Source organism: Protopterus annectens, chromosome 4.part0 (assembly GCF_019279795.1).
Source record: "Protopterus annectens isolate FY-2018-M chromosome 4.part0, PAN1.0, whole genome shotgun sequence".
In the NCBI taxonomy this organism is placed as follows: Eukaryota; Metazoa; Chordata; order Ceratodontiformes; family Protopteridae; genus Protopterus; species Protopterus annectens.
In genome coordinates, this window is record NC_056733.1 from 927,173,285 (window position 1) to 927,196,447 (window position 23,163).

The window sequence follows — 23,163 nt, forward strand, 5'->3', positions numbered from 1 at the left end:
TTCTGGTTAAAGGCTTATAGTGCATGCATATCTGAACTGCTTCTTACCGAAGTTGGTGCGCCTTGTTTGCTGTGGCATAGACTGGATTCAGGCCTGCTGGATCTAGCTTTGTTTGTGTAACTTGAGCACTAATCCAGACATTCTCTAAAGTATTCAATTGTATTTATTACTGCTTGGTTGTAACTTGATTAAAGTGTAGCTATCATTCTAAGTCTTTTGGATTAAGCACTTGGGCTTCAGACCAGTTGTTTTACATTAGGAATGTTTGTGGCAAGCACTGTGGTGGCAGGACAGGTAGCTTTCATCCTTCTAAGTTGGGAACTGCTGATTGAGAGTCCAGTGTCCAAGTGTATTAGTTCTGGTTTAAGCACTTGGGCTTCAGGCCAGTTATTTTACATTAAGAAGGTTCGTGGTCTGCACTCTTGTGGGAGAAGAGGCTGGACTCTGCCCTTCTGAGCTGAGAATTTCTGGTTAAAGGTTTATAGTGCCTGAATATTTGAACTGTATCTTACTGAAATTGGTACACCTTGTTTGCTGTAGCATAGACTAGATCCAGGCCTGCTGAATCTAGCTTTGTTTATATGCTTGTTTGCTTGTTATTTCCCTGGAATGCTAATTCCACCTAATACGCGGCTTCTCAGCTTCTGTGGATCACTAGTGATATCTGCATTGCTTACTGTACTTATTTCCTTGTTTCACTTGAAAGAAAGTTACTGTTTGTCGTTTTTGCATTTAGTTACTTGTAACACATTGCACTCAAGTTACCTGGCACTTGCTCACTAAAGCAATTATATAAGTCAGCACTAAAAATTAAAAGCACTACACCCTCACTCCCCAGTGGCCCTTGTTTTCAATTATTAAGGAATTCCCAATATTATTCTAGCATGTCCAAAGGTCAGTTGTCAATCTCCTCTCCGGTCCAGCTGGTGAATCTGGGAATCTTGAGGCAATGTTATAACTGCCTCATGTACACAGACAACCCTCTCCTCCTCCCACATTAACACAAATACTTGCGAGAGATGCAGCTATTTAGCCAAACTGGAGGCTGAGCTCTCTCAACTCAGGACTGGCAAGACCAGACAGGAGGAGAAGGCAACTACACACACCACAAAACCAGCCTCACATAATGCTACCACACCACTGAATCAAACACATAAACACACAAAGACATACTCGGAGGCTCTGAGTAAAAATTTACCTTAACAGCAGAGGCCTCCAAAGCAGACACACAAACAACTGCTACCTCAAGACACCCCACAAGCAACACATAAACCACAAAATCAGTGTGCAAAGCAGTCACAGCCCTTAAGGCCAAATACAACACCAAACATACTTGTCATAGGTGACTCCATAGTCAGACACACTGACGTCCCACTCACCAGGCTGAACAAGGAGAGGGTCACAGTAAGCTGCCTATCGGGCGCTAGAATCCGCCACATAACACAAGCACTCGGGTCACTCCATGGCAAGTACAAATATGACACAGTCATTGTCCATGCTGGTGTGAACGACCTGAGACGTACCTCCCTGGACTACATGAAAAGAGACAGAGGAGCTCTCTGATTATGTAGCCCAGGCAAGTATGACCCTGACCCTGAGCAGTATCCTTCCTTCACCAAGAATGATGCCACAATATAGAGACAAGATGATCAGCTTTAACAATTGGCTTAATGTCTGGTGTTATTCAAAGGGGATCCAGTGTCTGTCTGCCTGGGATGACATGCTTGACAAGCCACGCTGCTTCGCAAGGGACGGCTTGCACCTGTCACCCCTGGGATTCCGGATATTGGCTAAGGCTCCAGCCACCCCCATAGTGCCTTTTTTAGGCAAGGCTCAAATTCTAAACCTACCACCCTAGAAAACAAAAATGGGAAGAAACTGAGGGTAATGCTGCTCAGTGCCAGAAGTCTAAATCTCAAAATACACGCACTCGAAGCCCTTCTCAGTATGGAGAACATCTATGTCTGTGCTGTAACTGAAACCTGGTTCAAGGCTCCTGAGAGCACCCCGGCACTATTAGGTTTTACCTCATATCATGCGTTCCGGCCCCAAAACCCGGACCACACCACAAAAGGAGGGGGTGTATCCATATTCATAAAGGATACCCACACCTCCAGGTTGGTGGCAACGCATCAAGCTCGGAAACCATCCAGGTGCAACTAACCATAGGCAAAACTGCTCTACAAATTGTAGCATGCTACAGGCCACCCTCTCAAACTCAGGAACCCCACACAGCCTTCCTGAAGACACTGGAGGGTATAAATGTATCTCCAAACACCATCATATTGGGTGACTTCAACTACTCGAATATAGACTGGGAACATTACTCAAGCCCTAACTTTCTAGCCCAACGGTTCCTGGAGTTCATAAATTCAAATGCCATGGAACAGCTAGTCACTGTTCCCACGAGAGGAGAAAATATACTAGATCTCATTATCACAAACATGGGGACAAAATGCTCCACACCGGAAGTATATCCCTCATTGGTGAGATCTGATCATAAACTAATCTCACTGGAAATCCACATCCCGCCCCCACCCCAAAAAAAAGACCACAGTGAAGAACTTCTCTGAAGCAAACTTCACACTACTCAAGACTGGTGTGGTATCCTTCAAGGCCCCTGAGCCAGTGGAAACCACAACCCAAGCTGCGGAAGCCCTTACAAATGCCTTCTATGAACACCTCCAGGACTGCATGGATCAGGCAATCCCAAATAAAACCAAGACTCTTTCCACAAAGGGCAAACGTCCAGTCTGGTGGACCCCAGCCATTAACAAACTTTACAATAAGAGGAGAAAGCTATTACATGATAGAACAAAATCCACAAAAGGGAAGTCACCCCTGATCATTATTAGTAAAAAAATACGAGCACTCATAAAATCAACTAAGGCCAATTTTGAGAGAAAAATTGCCATGGGTTCAAAGGACAATCATAAGGCCTTTTTCAGCTATGTTAGGAACCTGGGTGGAAACTCCCAGATATGCTCAGAATTAGTCCAAAATTATACAAAATCACTGAACCCACAGACATTACCAACATACTGGCAGACAGGTTCAGTGCAAACTTCACCCCTCTCCCCTGAAGGAGAGATGACTATCCCAGCGGAGTGTAGCCTCCCAGACATCTCAAATGCGCAGGTGAAAGCTGCTCTCTAAAGCTAAAAACACAGCATCAATGGGACCGGATGGTGTCCCCGGCTGTGTGCTACACGAGCTAAATGAGGAATTAAACCCGCACATAAGGCAGCTGTTTAATCTCAGCCTTACCACAGGATACATGCCCAAGGAGTGGTGTACGGCAACTGTGGTCCCACTCCACAAAGGCGGTGCCTCTACGGACCCTGGTAATTACCGCCCCATAAGCTTAACAAGTCTAGTCTGCAAAGCTATGGAGAGGATCATAATGGAGCTCATAAACAAAGATATAGGGGACTTGCAGACAATGGACCCGACCCAGTTTGGCTTCGTCAAGGGCAGATCATGCCTTTTGAACTTGGTCGACTTCTTCGAAACAGTCACCAAGGCCATTGATGAGGGAAAGGCAGTCCATACAGCCTACCTTGACCTTGCAAAGGCTTTCGACACAATACCCCACTCGGGTATTGTAGAAAAACTTACCAGCTTAAATGTAAACCCATATGTCACAAGATGGGTTGCAAACTGGCTTAAGGACAGAACCCACAGGGTTAGAGTTGCTGGCGCTATGTCAGACTCCAAGCCGGTCACAAGTGGTGTCCCACAGGGCTCGGTCCTTGGCCCCCTATTGTTCGGCATCTACTTCTCAGAAGTACAGGCCAACATGGGAGGACTTTGGCTGACAAAGTTTGCAGACGACTGCAAACTGGGCGCCACAGTGGAAAGTGCATCAGACACGGATATTCTTCAGAAGGGACTCACGGAAACAGATAGCTGGTGCCAGAGCCATGGCCTGAAGTTAAACGCCAAAAAATGTATAGTCATACCTTTCGGGAAAAACAAGGTAACCCCAAGCTACCATATAGGTGGCAATCCACTAAGCACAGAAGAGGTTATCAGGGACCTGGGGACCCAGGTTGACAGTGGCCTTTCTTTTGACACTCACGTTGCTAAAGTGGTTAGAAAGACCTTCTACATTGCCCACCTGATCATGAAGGGATTCACATCCAGATCTAGGTGAGGTCATTGTTCCCCTGTAATCTTCACTTATCAGACCAATGATCGAGTACAATGCCCCATTCGGGATGTATCTCACCCGACATCTGCAGCAATCGGAGAGACCCCAAAAGTTCCTCACCAAAAGGATAAAGGGACTCCAAAATCTGTCATATGCTGCCAGATTGAAGAAACTCCAGCTCTATTCAGTCGCATACCGTCTGCTCAGAGGTGACATGTGCCTGACATACAAGGCCATGTCCAACCCGGAATTAATGGACATGCTCCACCTCAAAAAATCCAAATCCACCAAAACCACTAGAGCAAGCGACTTAAACCTTAGCACGGATATAAATAGGACGTGCTGGAGGGATAGATTTATCACTCAGAGACTCCCTATGCTGTGGAATAAAATCCCGGTCCATGTGAGGCAGAGCACCTCGCTGGCTCTGTTCAAGAGAAATCTTGACCTGTGGATGGGAGATCGTAGGTTTACCCCGGGAATCATCTCTGTGTCACTGCTGGACAGAGGCACAACAAACTATTGGGCACAGTATTTTTTCATATAAGGGGTGGCGTAAGCCACAAAACTTTGGGCTAGGCTTATAAATGCCTTAGGGCAGATAGCCTAGTATAAACCTATGAACCTATGAACCTATGACTTCAGAAATCACTGACTCTCTCTCATGTGGAGTCTGGCCCGAGGAAGCATAGGGATGGTGAATGCCACAAACTCCAGACCTCTTAGAAATTCCCTGGCTGTTGTAGAGGCCAGAGGCAGAAGAGTTTGAAAGAAGGAAATGAGTGTTAAGGACTTGGGAGGAGGCAAGGATTCCAGCATAGGCTCAAGTCTGTATCCTGCCCCCCAGAAAAGTATGACCTTGAGAAGGAGTGGGAGAAGACCTTTTGAAATTTATTGTGAACCCCAGGTGTTGCAGAAGGGAAATGACAAAATGAAGATTTTACAACAGGATCTCTGGAGAGGATGACTGAAAAAGAAGGTTGTCCAACTAAAGAAATATTTGGATCCCCTAAATCCTGCAAAAAGCATTCACAGAAGTGAGGCATTTGGTGAATACCCTTGGGGCAGCAGAAAGGCCAAAGAGCAAAGTACGTACAGTTGTGTACACTTACCATAAATGTAGATGTTCGAGTGTATTCACTGTTTCAGTCATTACATTTGGGTAATCCTGCTGGCAGGTTGCCTTCAGCCAGCCTGAGTCCTGCGTCAGCTGCTGTCACCCCTTCCCTGACGTCAGGTCGTCAGGGGTAGAAAAGAAGCAGCCAACGCCATTTTCTTCAGTTTTTCTTGCCCCAGATATCAGGTGCCCCTAAAAAAGGTAGCCAAACTTTATATATATATATATATATATATATATATATATATATATACACATATATATATATATATATATTCAGAAATACACCAATATAAATTTTACCTTAATCTATAAGCAAATACACCATATAGGCAATATAAATCAGAGAAGGAAAGATAAGACCTGAGCAAGTGGCTCATGCGTCAGTTTTTTAGACATAGAAGGTGTTTTTGACCTTGTTTTTGAGGCTGGCATCGGTTTAATATAAAAATGTTGAGGCCTGAAAACACCCTCTAAAGCCGGTGCCTGCTCAGCGGCTCCGGATCCATCCAAGGGAGAGACATCCGCGGGTTCAATACTCAGAGTCTCGCTGCATACCGGACTCCGAATGGGTCTCGATAGAGGCCTGCGACTCAAAAGTAGCGGGTATCAGGGGCTGAGTACCAGCGACTGGCTTAGAAGAAGCTTCGCCGTCGGTTTTGGACCTCGATGGTCTGTCTGTCTTTTTATTTGTGTTTTTTGTGAACTCCGGTAGTCGGACTGCTAACAGATTACATTTCAGGATAATTAAAACGTGATCCAAAATATTTAGAAGCAAAAATATACATACGCTTAATAGTGCGTTGGTTAAATCTAGCACAAAACCGACAGCAAGGCACATTATGATCTGGGCCTAGGCAAGGAATACAGTACAAATGAAAATCCTTATGACGTATTTGCTTCCCACATGTAATGCAATTATTAACTTTTACTGACATTGGTAAGGAGCAAGAAAAAGTTTCCTCAACGAGGTACTTAGCTTTAGTTTGAAGACTTCGGTTCTGAAACTCGAATGCAAAAATTTCAGGAGTCGGCCGACTGGCACTTGCGAACCACTTGCGAACTACTTCTGCTTCAGGCACCGCGCGGCAAGAAAGACTGAATAAAATGGCGTAGGCTGCATGTTTTGTACCCCTGACGACCTGACATCATGGAAGAGGAGACAGCAACTGATGCAGGACCCAAGAATTTGTTATTCAGGCCGACTGAGGGCAACCTGCCAGCAGATTACCCAAATGTAATGACTGCAACAGTGAAACATGAAGAACATCCTCAACAGGACACTTATTTGCAACAGCTCGGTGAACCAGCAACAGAATGGGTGTTCAGACCGACGAGCAAGAGATGGTGTTGGGACTGGAGGCAAAGAAGTTCTGAGGATGGTACGTCCGACTGTCACCTTTATGCCCCTTCACTATGCAAGGAGCATACATGTGACGTATGGCATACCTTAAATCAAACCTAAAGCTTTGGTAAACTGGTAGAATGTCGGGCCTCCTTTGGCAGGGTACCCCTAATGTCATGAATACAGAATACTACAACATCGAAATGGAAAAACATCTAGTCTTAAAGCAGGGTTCAAAACCACCATGAGGTATCACTCCAATGTCAATAAGTCATCATGACAAAGGGGACTACCTCTGAGTGAGAACTATCTGTCAAGATGGCGGCACCTAGTATGGCAGCAGCCTCTCCAGCTCCCGATATGCACTTTTCGTTTTTATATGTCATAATTTTTGATTTATTTTTATAAATTGAGTCCTCTGTTGTCGAATGAGAGAATGTTGTAGCGGAAATTGATCGTGGTGTCCTAAATGGGTTTATTTGCCTGTTACTGTCTGTTTGGAACATAATGTTGGAGCGGTGGAAGTTGGGCCTGCAATGATGAGTCGAGCCGATACCGAGTGTGGGAACTGAATTTTGGTTGAGATACGACAATGGAGTGATTGTTCTCGAGATGCGGCAGATGGAGTTAGAATCTGAGAAGGAGGAGGTCTAGATGTTGAACTGTGAGAGTTGGTGGCATCAGATGGAAGGACTTTGGTGGTTGCTGGTGGTGTGTAGCCATTTGGGCCTGCAGGTAGAGGTGGTTGTGAAGACTGTAGATGGAGCGAGTGTCAGACGTTACAAGGGAAGGTGTAATCATTTGGGCTGGCAGATAGCGGCAGTTGGAAGATCTGTGATAAAGAGGATGGACGGACAAAAGAACTTTTAAATGTTGATGGTGATGTATGGAGTTGGCGACAGGGTGATGGAGTTGCCCACATATCATGTTCTTTTAAGCTTCCAGTCTTCGGTTGTCTCGTCATGGTTGCTGTTTAAGTACTTGCTGTGTTTTTTTGTGACAAATGTTGCTGTTGGTTATGCTGGTGTGTTCTGCGGTATGTTGTTGTTCATGAGCTTGGAGGAATGTAATTTTGCTTAGCTGCAACTTGGGTATGGTTATGGTTGAATGACAATAAAGTTTACTTTGACTTTGAACTATCATGCCAGCATGAGAAACACCACAAGACAGTAAAGAACCTCTCCTCAATAATATCATGCCACTGGCAACAGCTCAGGAGTGAATCCTCCCCAATGAGAACTACCAAAAAAGCTTTACCACACTGTATAATTTTATGGAAGAAGTTCTACATGTAATAATCTAAAATTAAGAACATATCACAAACTAACCAGATATGTTCCGTTCTCCAAGCTATTCCTCGTTGTCCATAAATTTTTGCTGCAACATGTGTTCTTGGTATCATTACTCTATGTTAACACACAACTGCCTCTGTATTCTTTTTTTTTTTTTTTTTTTGTACATCACTGGTTTCTATGGATTAGTTTTGTTGGTTAACACTTTATGCTGCTACTGTTTCATTTTTAAACCACGATGAGTCAGCAAATCATACTATGATCAGTGTGTTCCTCTGGTAAATGAAGTGCAAATAAAACGAAACAAAATAATAAAATGGAAGCCTATTTTAAGCATTACTATATTTTTCCAGAAAAACAAAATCCTGACTAAACTAATAGATTTTTTTCCCATAAAGGCTGAGCTCTTAACCATACAAAACTGCAGCATTCAGCTATCAATACCAATTTATTGTAATCCTTAACAACATTACGACACAAATCTTTAATGTAATGTAGATTTTAAAGTAAGCTACAAATCAAAACCTGAGGATGGGCCGTTGTTTTACAAGCACACAGGTTCGGTGACTTTTATGCTGCCCTGTGATGCACATAAAGGGTTTCTCAAGTTAACAATCACAAACTCTGCACCCTATAAAGAGCAGAGAGTCTTTAGAATCCTTTCTGCAAGCTCATGATCTATTCATCTTACTCATCTGCAACACCACTTACATAAAGCTTTTCCTGGTAAATCGCCATCAGCTTAGCCAGGACTTCAGCGGCCTGCTCTGGATACACAGATACAGCACTGGACAGGGCCTCTGCCGCAGCCTGACGGATTGCTTCCTCGTGGTAAATGACATCTTTAATCAGCAGGAAACAAAGATCAGGATGTACTTCTAAGGCAATGGCATTCCACAGCCTACGAGAAAAGGAGAGAAAAGAACTATAAACAGCTCCAAAGTACCCACAAAAAACATTATGACAATTTAAGTATTGAAAGGTGGGATATAAACTAGCAAAAGGAAAATAATGTTGTCCTGCAAAAGGTCTAGGGAAGTCCTTACAGGATTTAAACACAAAGCAAGAGACTTGTAGATCAGATTCTGAATTAAAAGGAAGACTGCAAAGAATAAACTTTTCCTAAAGATTACCAGCAACACAACACAAATCACCAGCTTCATTATACTCCAACCACAGTATAGCTGCTAGCCAGAAAGATTACATCAAACTGCAGAGCACTGGACTATTTACTGGAACTAATGCACGCATCTGACCAGAAGAGGCAAGCTCACACACCTTACATCACACCTAATGGTAAGGATGAGAAAGACTGCTGCAGGAAATGCATGTTAACCTACTACTATATATGGATGGCAAAGGAGGCTGGAGACATGACACAGTTCTTCAATGCCATGAACTCGTACGACTACTTATTTTTCAAATTTCAACAACATATCTATGAAGACATGCCACAACCTATCAAATAAAATGTTCTACACAAAGGAAATATTCATCACCATAGATAACAGGTTGGGGATTTTGATACACACTACTACTGACATGCCAGGGTAAGGAGATAGCCTTTTGATCAATACTGCTCTCTCAAACAAAATGACATACAAGATGTTTGTAGCTTTATCATCATACATCAAGCAAACATGGCTGCCCTACGCTATGACAAACAAGAGCCCATCTCAACAGGCCAAACTAATGACAAAAACAGGGGTACAGCATTACCTACTCAAGCATTCACCAACCTTAACCTTAGATCATTGGTTAACACAGTTAAATTATAAAAATTAACTAACTTAGCTGTTAAGATATTACAGCCAGATACAAAACAAATTTCAAGAGAGGTTAATACCTTTCTGTTCTGCAACACCTTCCTGAGTTTATGGTAAACAGCCAACCAGTATGACACGCCAAGATCACAAATTATTGTAAACTCTTAAGAATGAGCCAGTGGAACTACTAGCTTAAAGTTGTACCTAAGCAGTTATTCTCTGACAGGCAAAAATTTACTACTTCAGTGAAATCATCATTTCGAACATTAATATCTCACTAGCCACAAACTTTTAAAACCCAACATTTATTGAAAGAATATGGACAATACAGCACAAAAATGAAATACCCACGCAAGTCAAATGAAATAAAAGGTTACAGACAGCATTTAGAAAAACACTATCAACTAGCTGCACCTGTCAACACTACTAGCTAATGATAAACTATGTTCTCACCACAAATGCTGGACCCTTCATTCACATCCATCTGATACGACTGATGGCCCTTGAGCTGCTCATCAATACCGGGCTGGCAAAACTAGTGCTCTAGCCTCAAATCATTTAAGAATTATTTTCCCCCAATGCCCTTGCATGTGGGGATACCTCAGATTAAGTTTAGTGCCAACTAGTAAAGCTAGACTTCAAGGTATTACGAACATAAATAGGACTGTCCTTCAGGTCCAAGAAAGTGGCAGTTTGGAAGGGGAAGGAGGCTTGACTGTTACATGTGACAGACTTGAAAGGGTCCAGCATTATGGTCAGTACATTAACTATCACATCCTATTTATTCCAGCTGTCTGATCTAATGGATGGGTCAACACCTGGGTGGCATCATAACAGGAGACCCCTGAGGACAGTGGCACCAAAGGATGCCCCAGACCTCGAGATATCAGCTAACCTGCAATATTTATTAAAGGATGCAACGCAGATCACATTCTCACTGCACAAATCTCAAATGAAGAATTCCTAAAGAACGCTGTTGAAGTAACAAAGATGTGGCTGAGAAAGAAGTTATGTACCTACCATAACGTTCCATGTTAGTTGTCTCCTCTCGCCTTCTTTCTTGCTGGTTGGTTGGGTTCAGAGCCGATCCTCGGCTCCGACTCGGCCATCTTCTAAAGCTCGAGCGCGGTTTACTGGCTCGAGGCCTCCCCATATCCCATGATGCCAGGCGCTAGATACCCAGATCTCGTTTGGTAAGACTAACAGCAGACAAAATAATGAAGGAATCCTATCCTATAATACATAAAACCTACCATAGAGACTACCAGGTAGAGTGGAATAGCCAGAGAAGACTCAGTCAGTGAAAACCCATAAAGAACTCTTCTCGGTCTACTAGGATAGGGGGATGGTGGGTGGGACGCAAGAAAGAAGGCGAAAGGAGACAACTAACATGGAACGTTATGGTAGATACATAACTTCTTTATGTTAAGTTGTCTATCTCGCCTTCATTCTTGCTGGTTGGGACAGCGTCCCTAGCATCTAATATCCTGGGTGGCTCAATGGAATAAACTCTTCAGAACAGTGGAACCAAAATCAGCTCTGCTCCTGGAAACCATGTCCAACTTATAATGCGAGATGAAAGTATGAGGGTTGGCCCACGTGGTCGCTGCACAAATAGATTCCATGGGCAACCTAGCCTGAAAGGTCACAGAAGTGTCTAATGCTCTGGTGGAGTGACCTTTTGGTTTAACAAGCAATTGTTTATTCCTTAGCTGATATATAAAAGTGATAGAAGTCAACTACCTGGATAAGGTTACTTTTGAGACTTGGTAGACTTTGTTTACCCTCTGCATAAGAAAGGAAAAGCTGGTCCGATTTTCTGAAGTCCTTAGTCCTATGCAAATAAAAGCATAGTTGCCTGTGAACATCTAACTGATGCAACTTATATTCCGCCCTGTTGGAATAGTTGGGAAAAAACACAGGAAGGTCAATGGACTGATTCAAGTTATTCTCAGAAGAGACCTTAGGAGGGAAGGAAGGATTAGTCCTGAGAGCAACCCTGTCACTGTGGAATACCAGGTACGGGGGACGGAAACAAAGAGCCTGAAGTTCCGAAACTCTTCTGGCTGAGGTGATTGCTACCAGAAAAAGTGTTTTCCAAGATAAAAACTTCAAAGAACACGAAGCTGCAGGTTCGAAAGGGGGCAAAATTAGAGAAGCTAGAATCAAATTCAGATCCCAAGGGGGTGGAGGATCTCTCACTGGGGGCCTGAGCAGAGTGGTCCCTTTAAGAAAGGCTTTGCAAAACTTATGAGACATTATTTTACTTTCTGACAGGCCAATGTGAAAACTTGAAATTGCAGCTAACTGCACCCTAATTGTAGCGGAAGCAGACCCGGTATGAAAGAGCTCTGCAAGAAATTCCAAGATGTGATGTACAGGGGCTGAAAAGGGGTCTATACTCTTAGCCTCTGCCCAGGAAGAAAAACGCTTCCACTTACTAGCGTAAGTTTTTCTAGTGGTACTTCTCATAATTATCAAGCATCTCTGGCCCTCGAAGAGTTAATTTTGGAACATAATTTAATTGATCCACTACATTGCATAAAAATCTCTAATAAGAAAGAAATTTATACATATTACTCAAAATGTTATCGTTCTTGGTCTAGATGGGATTTTTTTCTGGTCTCTAATTCTCTTTCAAAATTTATATTGGATTTTTATATTGAACCCAGATTTTTATCGGATCACTCAAGAATTGTACTAAAACTAAACATTACTCATAATGATAAAAATAATATTAACAAAAACAATTGGACGCTAAACAACAATTTACTCTTAAATAAAGATATATGTAAACAGTGTTCTGATATAATTCAGGAAATGGAACATGATCTAGACTTAACAGATATTCCTTACGACATTCAATGGGCAGCTTGTAAGGCGTGATTAAGGGGAATGTTTATCAGTAAATCTGCATACCTTAAAAAACAGTACAATAAAAAGGAAATTTTTCTAAAGTCTAAAATCCATCTTCTCGAAAACCAATTTAGACTGAATCAAGATCATATTCTTGAAAAGCAAATTATAGATTGTCAAAAAGAATTAATCTTACTACATCAAAACAACCTCTCTATAGTAGATCAAGGATTATTAGCTACATATTCAGAATGGGCTCAAGTTCCGTCTAAAACCTTAGCTAGAATAATTAAAAATAATTTTGATAGACCTAAAATTTCATCTTTATTATACAAAAATAAATTATATAATACAGATAAGGAAATTATTCATCTGTTTACTTTACTCTATACAGAGTTATACTCTAAATCATCAAATTCGTTGGTTAACAATCATATAAATAGTTATCTAAGCTCTTTAAGATTCCCTAAGTTAAATGAAAATCAACAAAGTTTACTTTCTGCTCCTCTTACTTTTCAAGAAATTTCAGAATCAATTGATAGACTTAAATCGGGTAAATCTCCTGGTCCAGATGGGTTTACACCGGAATTCTTCAAATCCTTTAAGTCGGTAATTGTTCCTTTTCTCTTTAAAGTTTACAACTACATCAAAATCAAGGACATATTGGATCTTTACTGGAACACATCTAAACCTGTACTAATTCTGAAAAATAATAGAGAGAAAACAAGCCCCTCAAATTACAGGCCCATTTCTTTAATTAATTTAGACAAAGATTTTATCTTCTATTTTGGCCAACAGATTAAAACAGGTCTTACCTTCAATTATTTCTCAAGACCAAACAGGATTTATGTCTCATAAGCATGCATGGGATAACACCCGGACCCTGGAATCTATTATTCATCTCTTAAAAAATTATTCTAACCCATTGTATGCATTGATTCTTGACGCATCAAATGCGTTTGATAGAGTATGTTGGGATTTTCTTTTTCAAACCATGACATGCTTCAACTTTCCCATATCTTTTATAAATCTAATAAAAACACTATATAAGGATATGTATACTAGTCTGTATATTAATGGTTACACTTCTTCCCCTATAAAGATAACCAGAGGTACAAGACAAGGTTGCCCCTTGTCCCCTTTTCTTTTTAATATATACTTGGAACCACTGTTGTTATATTTTACTCAAAACACCTTTCATAATATTCCGAGGATTCTTAACACAAAAATCTTTTTTTCTGCATTTGCTGATGACCTAGTATTATATTTCCAAACTCCATTATCTGACCTTAGTAAAATAACAAATTCTATTGATCGTTTCTCTCTTGCTTCAAATTATCTTATAAATCCTTCAAAAACCCATATTCTCCCTTTAAATCATAAGGTACATAAACCGTACTTGTTTTCCGATTCACAATTCCAGATTACGTTTGGTGTGAAATGTTTGGGAATTAACATGGAACACAACAATCACTCCTCCTTTCAAAACAACATGAGTAAAATATGGAAATCTATAATATCTGACATGAATAGATGGGAGCATTTAAATTTATCACTTATCTAAAGCTGCTATAATTAAAATGAATATTCTTCCAAAATTTTTATATCAATTCAATTCTTCAGATCAGATAATTCCCAAGTCTTTTTTCGGGAAGGTAAATAAAGAGTTAGCAAAATTTTTGTGGTTTCCCAAATCTGTTAGGATCTCCTACTCTAGATTGTCAATTACTAAAGATAAAGGCGGTTTGGGATTACCAAATTTCTACCTTTACTATCTAATTGTTTCAGCAAATAAACTATTAACTATATCTAACTTTAATAGTAGTAAAGGTACTCAGTATCCACTTTGGGTTAAGATTTGGTATCATTATATTTTATCTAAAAATATAAATCCAGAGGCCATTCCTTTTATTTATTCAAATATGAAGAACACCTGTAAAATTTCGACCCTTCTTAAACACAAGATTAAATCTTTTCAGAATTTGTTAAAAATTTGTAATCTTGATAAGTTTTCTCACCTTCTTCAACCACTTCATCTAAATCCTAACATAATGTTAGATAACTCTCCATTTAATCTAACAAATTATCCTCTTATAAAAAAGTTAAAAGTCTGGGATATCTTGAAATATAAAGACTTGTCATTAGCAAATTTACGTAAGATTCTAAAAGTTAGTTGAAAATACACTACAGTTTTACGTCAATTAGGAGAGGTAATTATGATAAAGTTTGATCTCATAAATCCTACAGAACTTGATTTTAATAACTTAAATGTGATAATTAGAACATTATCGTCATCAGTGAAAATGTTATCAGAATCTTACAAACTGAAACAAATTAACACTAGACCAGAACTGTCTCTTTTCAAATATCTGGTTGAATCATAATTCTCAAATAACTGAGAATCAAAAACTTTTAGCAATCAGAAACACCAGAGAACGTACCCCTTTTAAGAAATTATTGTACACACAATTAATGATTAACAATAACGCTTATCATACTCCACATAAATTAAATAAATTTAATAACAGTAAATCTCCATCGTGCACATGTTGCTCTTTTCCCCAAGCTGACCTCTTACATATCCTGTGGTATTGTCATTTTTCTCATAAGCTTTGGACCTCTGAAGGTAAGATTGCAGAGAATGGGGTATCATAAATCTACGCTGTCCTGGGAAATTGCTATACTTCATATACCGATAGTTTATATTTCCAAATTAGATACCCATGTACTTATTTTTATTTGTTCTCTTATAAAACTTTACATTACTCAAAATTGGCTTGATCGCACTAAATTAAATTGGGATGCTTTCCAAAAATGGCTTACTTATATATTGATGCTCAAAAAAACTTGGTTAAGAGTCCAAAAAAAATTACTTTAAAAAACAGAGTGTTGGAGAAGGTTTTAAGTATTAATAACCAATACCTTTTAGGGTTTTTTTTTTTCTGGTCTTGATGATTAGCACTTCTTTTGTTACTCATATTTTATTTATATTAATGGGTATAATTTCTTATTTATTATCTATTTTATAGTTACCGATTGTATATATTGTGATGTTATTTAATGTTCCTTTTTTTAATTCCAACGAGAGTTGCATCCTGTTTTATCAAATTGTTAATCTTTATACAACTCCTAAATGTAATGTTTATAAATCAATAAAACGTTTTTTGAGAAAAAAAAGTTTTTCTAGTGGTAGACTTGTGCGATGATAAAATGATTTCATGCACCGATTGGGAGATATCAGGAAGCCTGGCTAAGGTTGGAAGTGGAGCAACCAAGCAGTGAGCTGGAGCGATTGTAGGGAATGGTGCAGCCCCCGCCCGATTGATGGATCAGAAGGTCTGGAACTGGGTCCAGAGTCCAAGGCTGCTCGAGAAGATGATGATGCAGGAACAGGAACCATATCTGTCGAGGCCAGTAAGGAGGAATGAGGATCATTTTGCAGCCCAATACGGTAGCTTTCTGTATCAGCTTGGGAATTAGGGGAAAGGGAGGGAATGCATACAGAAGTCCCTGAGACCAATCGTGGACTACAGCGTCTCTGGGGGAATGTCCCGCAAGTGGAAGGAGAGAGAAGTTTCTGCACTTGCTGTTGAAGGGGGTTGCAAAGAGGTCACAGCAAGGATGTCCCCATTTGTGGAAGATTTGGTCCGCCACCACGTGATTCAGAGACCACTCATGAGGCATGAGAATAGCTCTGCTCAGCCTGTCTTGCTATGACGTTGGATCTCCCAGGGATGTGCATTGCGGTCAGAAACCACTGGGAAGAGATCGCCCACTGCCAGAGTTTGAGTGCTTCTCGACAAAGGGGGGTAGGACCTGGTTCCACCCTGCTTGTTGATGTACCACACGACTGACATTGTCCGTTTGAATTGCAATGGTCCCGGTAGGAAGAGAGTACTGAAGAGCTTGCAACGCTAAAAGCACGGCCCTCAACTTCAAGACGTTTATGTGCAGATGGTACTCGAGGTTGCCAGATGCCCTGGACTGCTCTGCCCTGATAATGCCCCCCCATCCGATCAGGGAGGCGCCCGTGTTCACCGTAGCAACTGGAGGGGATAGTACAAATGGTCTGCCCAGGGGCACTGATGATGAGACCATCCACCACACAAGGTGCTTCTTGCATGCTTCTGTAATAGTAATCATGTGAGACATGGGAGGTTGCTGGAAGGACCATTGGGTGAAAAGAAGCCACTGGAGGATCCTCATGTGAAAACGAGCCAGAGGGACGAGTATGATCGCTGCTGCCATGATACCCAGGGTTTGAAGGACGAACCTGGCTTGAATTTTCTTGCATCCTAACAAAACCTGGACATGTCGCCGAATGACTAACACCCTGTCTGGTGGAAGGCTGGCTGACCTGTCTTTTGTATTTAAATCTGCGCCTATAAAGGTGATAGACTGACAGGGCGACAACGCAGATTTTTTTAAATTTATTGTGATACCTAGTCTACAGCAAATTTGGATAGTGTAGTCTGCGGCTCGCAGAAGGTGATGCCTGGTGGTAGCAGTGAGGAGCCAGTCGTCTAGGTATGGAAACACCTGGCATCCTTGCCATCTCAGATGAGCGGTAACTGCCACACATTTGGTGAACACCCTGGGGGGCTGTGGTGAGACTCAGCACTGAAATAAATAGGACATGCTGGAGGGACAGATTCATAACCCAGAGGCTCCCTTCACTCTGGAATAAAATCCCAGTCCAGGTTAGGCAGAGTCCCTCACTGACTCTCTTCAAGAGGAATCTTGATGAGTGGATGGGAGATCGTAGGTTTACCCCGGGGGTATCACATCTGTGTCACTGTTAGACAGAGGCACAGTATACTAACCTCGAAAAAGGGCATAGCAAAATAAATTTAAAATGGGTGGCGAAAGCCAAACACATTCTGGCTAGGCTTATAAATGCCCTAGGGCAGATAGCCTAGTATGAACCTATGAACCTATGAAAGGGCAGAGCTCAGGGCAGATAGCCTAGTATGAACCTATGAACCTATGAAAGGGCAGAGCTCTGAAAGTACAGTTTTGTACCTACCATAAATGTAGATGTTAGAGTGCTATTACAGCTGCAGTCATCACAGATGGGTTCTCCTGCCGTCAGGCGGGTCCTCGGTCGGCCGAATTCCAAAGTCTTGGTCCAGCGTCGGTTGTTGTCGCTTTCTTTCCTGACGTCAGTACGACAGGGGTATATAAGACACAGCCGACGCCATTTTCTTCAGTCTTTCTTGCCCCAGATGTCAGGTGCCCCCAGAAGGAAGGCAATATATATATATATATATATAGATATTATATATAATCATGCAATGCAATATAATCAAAAATCAGTAGTTGCAAGCAAATACACCATAGAAGGATAACCCAATCAGGTTGAAAGTAGAGGAGTTAGCCACTAGGTATGTTCCCAGAGGGGAAGGAGGGAGGGAAACCTGGACTGCAGCTGTAATAGCACTTGAACATCTACATTTATGGTAGGTACAAAACTGTACTATGTTCATCGTGCATACAGCCGCAGTCATCACAGATGGGTAGAATCCCAAAGCTACGCACAGGGTGGTAGGCACTAGGTGGAACTGGGAGGAGCCAGAAGGCCCTGCAACACAGCAGTGGCCAAGCCTGCTCTAGTTTTGGAATATAAAGGTAGGTGGTAGTGTTTGGTGAAGGTAAGCACAGAACTCCAAGTGGCTGCCTCCAAAATATCTTTGGTTGGGACTCCTCTGAGGAAGGCTGCAGAGGTAGCTGTGGCCCTTGTGGAGTGGGATCTGATGCCTGCAGGTACAGATTTACCATGAAAGGAGTAACAAAAACGTATGCAGTGACCTATCCACTTTGAAATTGTTCGTTTGGAAATAGGCTTCCCTTGAGCTCCTACAGCATAGGAGACCAAGAGTTGTTCTGACTTCCTGAAAGGCTTTGTTCTGTCCAAATAGTAACGCAGCTGTCTATGGATGTCTAAGGAATGTAGCAGCCTTTCCCCTTTTTTGAGGACTGGGGTAGGTAAGTGTATGGCCTGATTTAAAGCTACCCTTGATACTACCTTAGGCATAAATGACGGGTTGGTTCGTAGAGAAACCCTGTCCTGATGGAAAATGAGAAAGGGCTGCACAGCCATGAGGGCTTGTAGTTCCGAGACCCTACGGGCTGAGGTAATAGCCAGAAGGAAAGCTGTTTTCCAGGACAAATATTGCAAATCTGTTGAGGCAGCTGGTTCAAAGGGAGGCAATGTTAATTTTTCTAGAACATAATTAAGATCTCAGGCTGGTATTGGTTGTTTCCTTGGAGGTCTTATATTCTTAGCCCCTCTGAGGAACTGCTTTAAGAGTGGGTGAGAGAATAAGGGTGGATCAGTGTTGTATTCTGCAGAAATGGCTGAGGCATGTATTTTAATGGAGGAGAATGAAAGTACATTGTTCAGCAGCTCAGCTAGATACTGTAATATCTGAGGCAAATTCAGTTTCCTAGGATCCTGGCCCTTTTTCTCATTCCAAACTCAATACCGTTTCCATTTTGTGGAGTAAGCTTTTCTAGTAGATGGCCTTCTTGCCTCCAAAATGACATCCTGCACCTCCTTGGAGAGTAGGGTCTGTTGTGGTGCTAAGGAATTTTCCATGCAGTCAGGTTGAGTGTTTTCAGCTGGCTGTGTAGAATTTGGTAGCTGTGCTGAGTCAGGAGAAGAGGCATTAGAGGTAGGGTCCAGGGAGGAGAGTGTGTTAGACTCCTCAGGAGTGGGTACCAGTGTTTTCTTGGCCAGTCTGGTGCAATCAATATCATCCTTGGTCTGTCTGCTCTTGCCTTCAAGAGCACCTTGGGCAGTAGAGGCAAAGGTGGAAAGGCGTAAACTGTCAGTGCTGCCCAACTGAAAGAAAGGGCGTCCACCCTCCAGGCCTTTGGATGAAATGTCCTTGAGCAGAATTTTGTCAGTTGATGATTCTTGTGGGAGGCAAAGAGATCTATGTCTGGCCTTCCCCACGCTTTGATTATCTTTGTAAAGACTTGAGGATGCATCTTCCATTCGTGCGGATCTGTCATATTTCTGCTTAGATTGTCTGCCAACGTGTTTTCCAAACCTGGCAGGTACTGTGCTTGAAGTTCGATTTGACATTCCATAGCCAAGTTCCAAAGTGACATGGCCAGCCTGCACAGGGGATATGAATGTGTTCCTCCTTGTTTGTTTACGTTCCACATTACTGTGGTGTTGTCTGTTCTTATCAATAACTGTCCTGGATGCAAAAGGTCTTTGAAAGCTGTAATTGCATTTATCACTGCTAGCATCTCCTTTTGATTGATGTGAAGATGCTTTTCCTTTTGGGACCACTTGCCCTGGATGCACCTGTCCGTCATGTGTGCCCCCCAGGCGTAGTCTGAGGCGTCTGTTGTGATGACTTGATTTGCTTGAGGCCTGCAGAATGGTAGACCTGTGTTTGTTTGGCATGCTAGGGCCCACCATAGAAATTCCTTTTGCAAACATGGAATTAGTGGTATTATTGTTTCCAAACTGTGGCTGTGCTGAAACCATAGGTTCTTTAGGTACCACTGAAGTTTCCTCATATGCAACTTTGCATATGAGATTAGAAGAATGCAAGATGCCATGAATCCCAGAGCCTGCAGGATTTTCCTTGCAGTTAGCCTGGTACAATTTGCTAGTGTCTTGAAGTACTGAGTTAGTTGCCCCTGTTATTCTGGCGTAAGATAGGCCATCTGGCTGTTTGTGTCCAAGTTGGCACCCAGGAAAATTATATTCTGAGATGGTGTCAGCCTGGATTTCTCTTTGTTGACTGTGTATCCCAGGTAATTCAATAACCGTGTTACATAAGCCAGATGTTCCAGAAGTAAGAATTTGCTGTCCGCCTGGATCAGGCAATCGTCCAAATAAGGGTAAATTTGTATCCCTTTTAGTCTGCAGTAGGCAATTACTGATGCCAGGCATTTCGTGAATACTCTGGGTGCAGTAGATAAGCCAAAGGGCAATGCAGACAACTGATAGTGGATTGAACCTGCAAGAAATCTGAGGTATCTTCTGCAGCTTTGTCTGATTGGGACATGCAGGTATGCCTCCTTGAGGTCCAATGTTACCAGCCAAGACACCTTGCACAGCATGGGAAGAAGCTGCTGTAAGGTGAGCATCTTGAATTTTGGTACGAGTAGAAATGTGTTTAGGATGGATAAGTCCAAAATGGGTCTCCAATCGGTTCCCTTCCTTGGAACCAGGAATAGTCTTGAGTAAAAACCTTGACCTTGTTCGTGAGTAGGTACCTCTTGAAAAGCTTTCATGCCCATGAGCTTTGAAATTTGTATTTGAGCCTCTGCCCTTTGATTGTGTGGCAGGTTCGGCATGCCTCTCATTTTTGGAAGTGTGTGAAAATGAAAACTTTAGTCTCTGTTTATAATGTCGAGGATCCATTTGTCTTTTGTGACAATATGCCAATTTTTTGAAAATAATGCCAGCTTTCCTCCCAAGGGTGCTGACACCTGAGCCTTGCTTGGCATGCAAAGGGGAAAGTCATTGGGTTTGTTTCCTGTATTGTTGTGCACTGTCTTCACCACCTCTTGGTGCTGGAGATTGCCATAGTCTGCCTCTATATGATCCTTGAAATTGTCCTCTGCCCCTTGTGCGCCTGTATCTACCTCTTTGGGGCTTGTCCGTGGCTGGAAAGGACCAGTTTTTTGAAGGCCAATTTCTGCTAAAACGTGGTGGTTGAACCTGTAGAAAAGCCTTGACTGTTTGCATTGATTTAGCTTTTTCTTCCATTTTTCGTAGAATCTCCTCAGCATTAGTACCAAATAATACATCCTTTTGTAAAGGAGCATCTAATAGTTTAGCTTTAACATGGTCAGGCAAGGTTTGTTCCCTAAGCCAGGCATGTCTACGAATGACTGATCCTGTAACAGCAGCTCTACTTGAGGCTTCTAGAGCATCATAGCCACATTGTAAGGTGTGTTTACCTACTTGTTCTGCACTATGCATCATATCCTGCAACTCCTTTAAATCTGGTTGTTCAGGTTGTGACATTTTATTCTTTAATTGTGATAACAGAAACTGCTGATATTTAAGCATATGGAACTGACAATTTAAGGCCCTCATGGCTAAGGTGGCTGAGGTATATACCTTTTTTCCCCACCTTTCTAAGGATCTAGACTCTCTCTCAGAAGGTAATGGATTCTTAGCAGTAGAGGCCTTCATTCCCTTGGGGCCTTGAGAAATGGTTTCAGGGTCTGCATTGTGGCTTTTGTAAAGGAATTGGTGCGAGTTAGGAACTCTGTAGTACCCATCAGGCTTGACTGGGGCAGGAGGCAGGGAATCCGGGTTAAGACAAGCCTCCGAGTAGACATCATCAAGTATGTCCAAGACAGGAGGTATTGCCAGAGGTCTGTGCTGAGGTAGCAAAAGAAATTCCCTAAGCCTTTTCTTGAAATCTGAGAAATCTTGGCCTTCCCAATGGAAGTGTTCCCTCAAGGTATGCAAGGTTTCCCCGAATTAAAAATTCTCTGGGGGGTATACAGAAGGAATAAACTGTTCTGCATCAGAATCTTCAAAGGGGGAGTACGAATGCTCCTCCACATCAGAATGTTCTGAAATAATGGAGCCTTGGTCAGAAGAGGGAGAATCTTCCTCCACTCTGGATCTCTTGTCCGGAGGGGGCTGGGAACCCCTGATAAGAGTAATTAAATCCTCAGCCATTTTGAGCATCTGCTTTTTAGGCATGGGGCCTGGAGATGGGCCCTGTGCAACAGGCCTCTTGGAATGCATGGCTGATTTAGACTTAGTAAAGGCCTTTATGGAAAAGGAAGAAGGTCTGAAGACACCATGGGTGGAAGTGGACCTGTCCACATTAAGAGGCTCAACACTCACAGTGGCTTCGGTAGCTGTAGTCAAGGTGTGGGCCAAGGAACCTGCGGTCTTGGTTACAGATGACACCGCCAGAGAAGGGTCGTCGGTAGTCAGGGGCTGCGTAGGCACCTCGCTGAGAACCGGACCACATGTAGCCGGTTTTGGCGTGGTGTCGGTGGGGACCGCGGACCTCGCGTGTCGGTCTTTGTCCTTGCATTTTTTGGACAAAACAGTAGTCGGAGTCTCCGATGACATGTTATAATTAAAAGCTTTACCGAAAAAGTGCTGGACGAACTCCGCCCGACGCATAATAGTGCGTTTATTGAAAGTAGCACAAAAGCGACAGCCCGAGACTTCGTGGTCTGGGCCTAAGCAAGGTGTACAGAGGGAATGGAAATCCTTATGCGGTATTTGCTTCCCACAAGAAATACAATTGTTAACTTTGTCCGACATCGGTCTGAGGCAAGAAAAGTTTCCCCAACGGGGTACTTAGCTTTAAAGAAGACTTCGGTTTCCAAATTTTCGTAATTTCAGGAGCTGGCCGACCGGCACTTCCGAACTGCTTCTGCTTCAGGCACCACGCGGCAAAAAAGACTGAAGAAAATGGCGTCGGCTGTGTCTTATATACCCCTGTCGCACTGACGTCAGGAAAGAAAGCGACAACCGACACCGGACCAAGACTTTGGAATTCGGCCGACCGAGGACCCGCCTGACGGCAGGAGAACCCATCTGTGATGACTGCAGCTGTATGCACGATGAACATCTGATAATGGCTGGCTCCCAGCCGGAAGTGAAGGAATCTTCTGGAGTGCCTGTC

At 42.4% G+C, this 23,163-nt stretch overlaps 1 protein-coding gene across 1 annotated transcript in view; it reads right to left on the bottom strand.

The window, feature by feature from the left end:
• The window catches only part of GCN1 (GCN1 activator of EIF2AK4), a gene marked incomplete in the record, with an annotated part of 2,100,248 nt that overhangs the window by 1,117,768 nt on the left and 959,317 nt on the right, over window positions 1–23,163 (bottom strand). Inside the window, 1 exon segment of the mRNA XM_044068902.1 lies at window positions 8,619–8,808. Coding sequence (XP_043924837.1) covers window positions 8,619–8,808 — 190 coding nt within the window.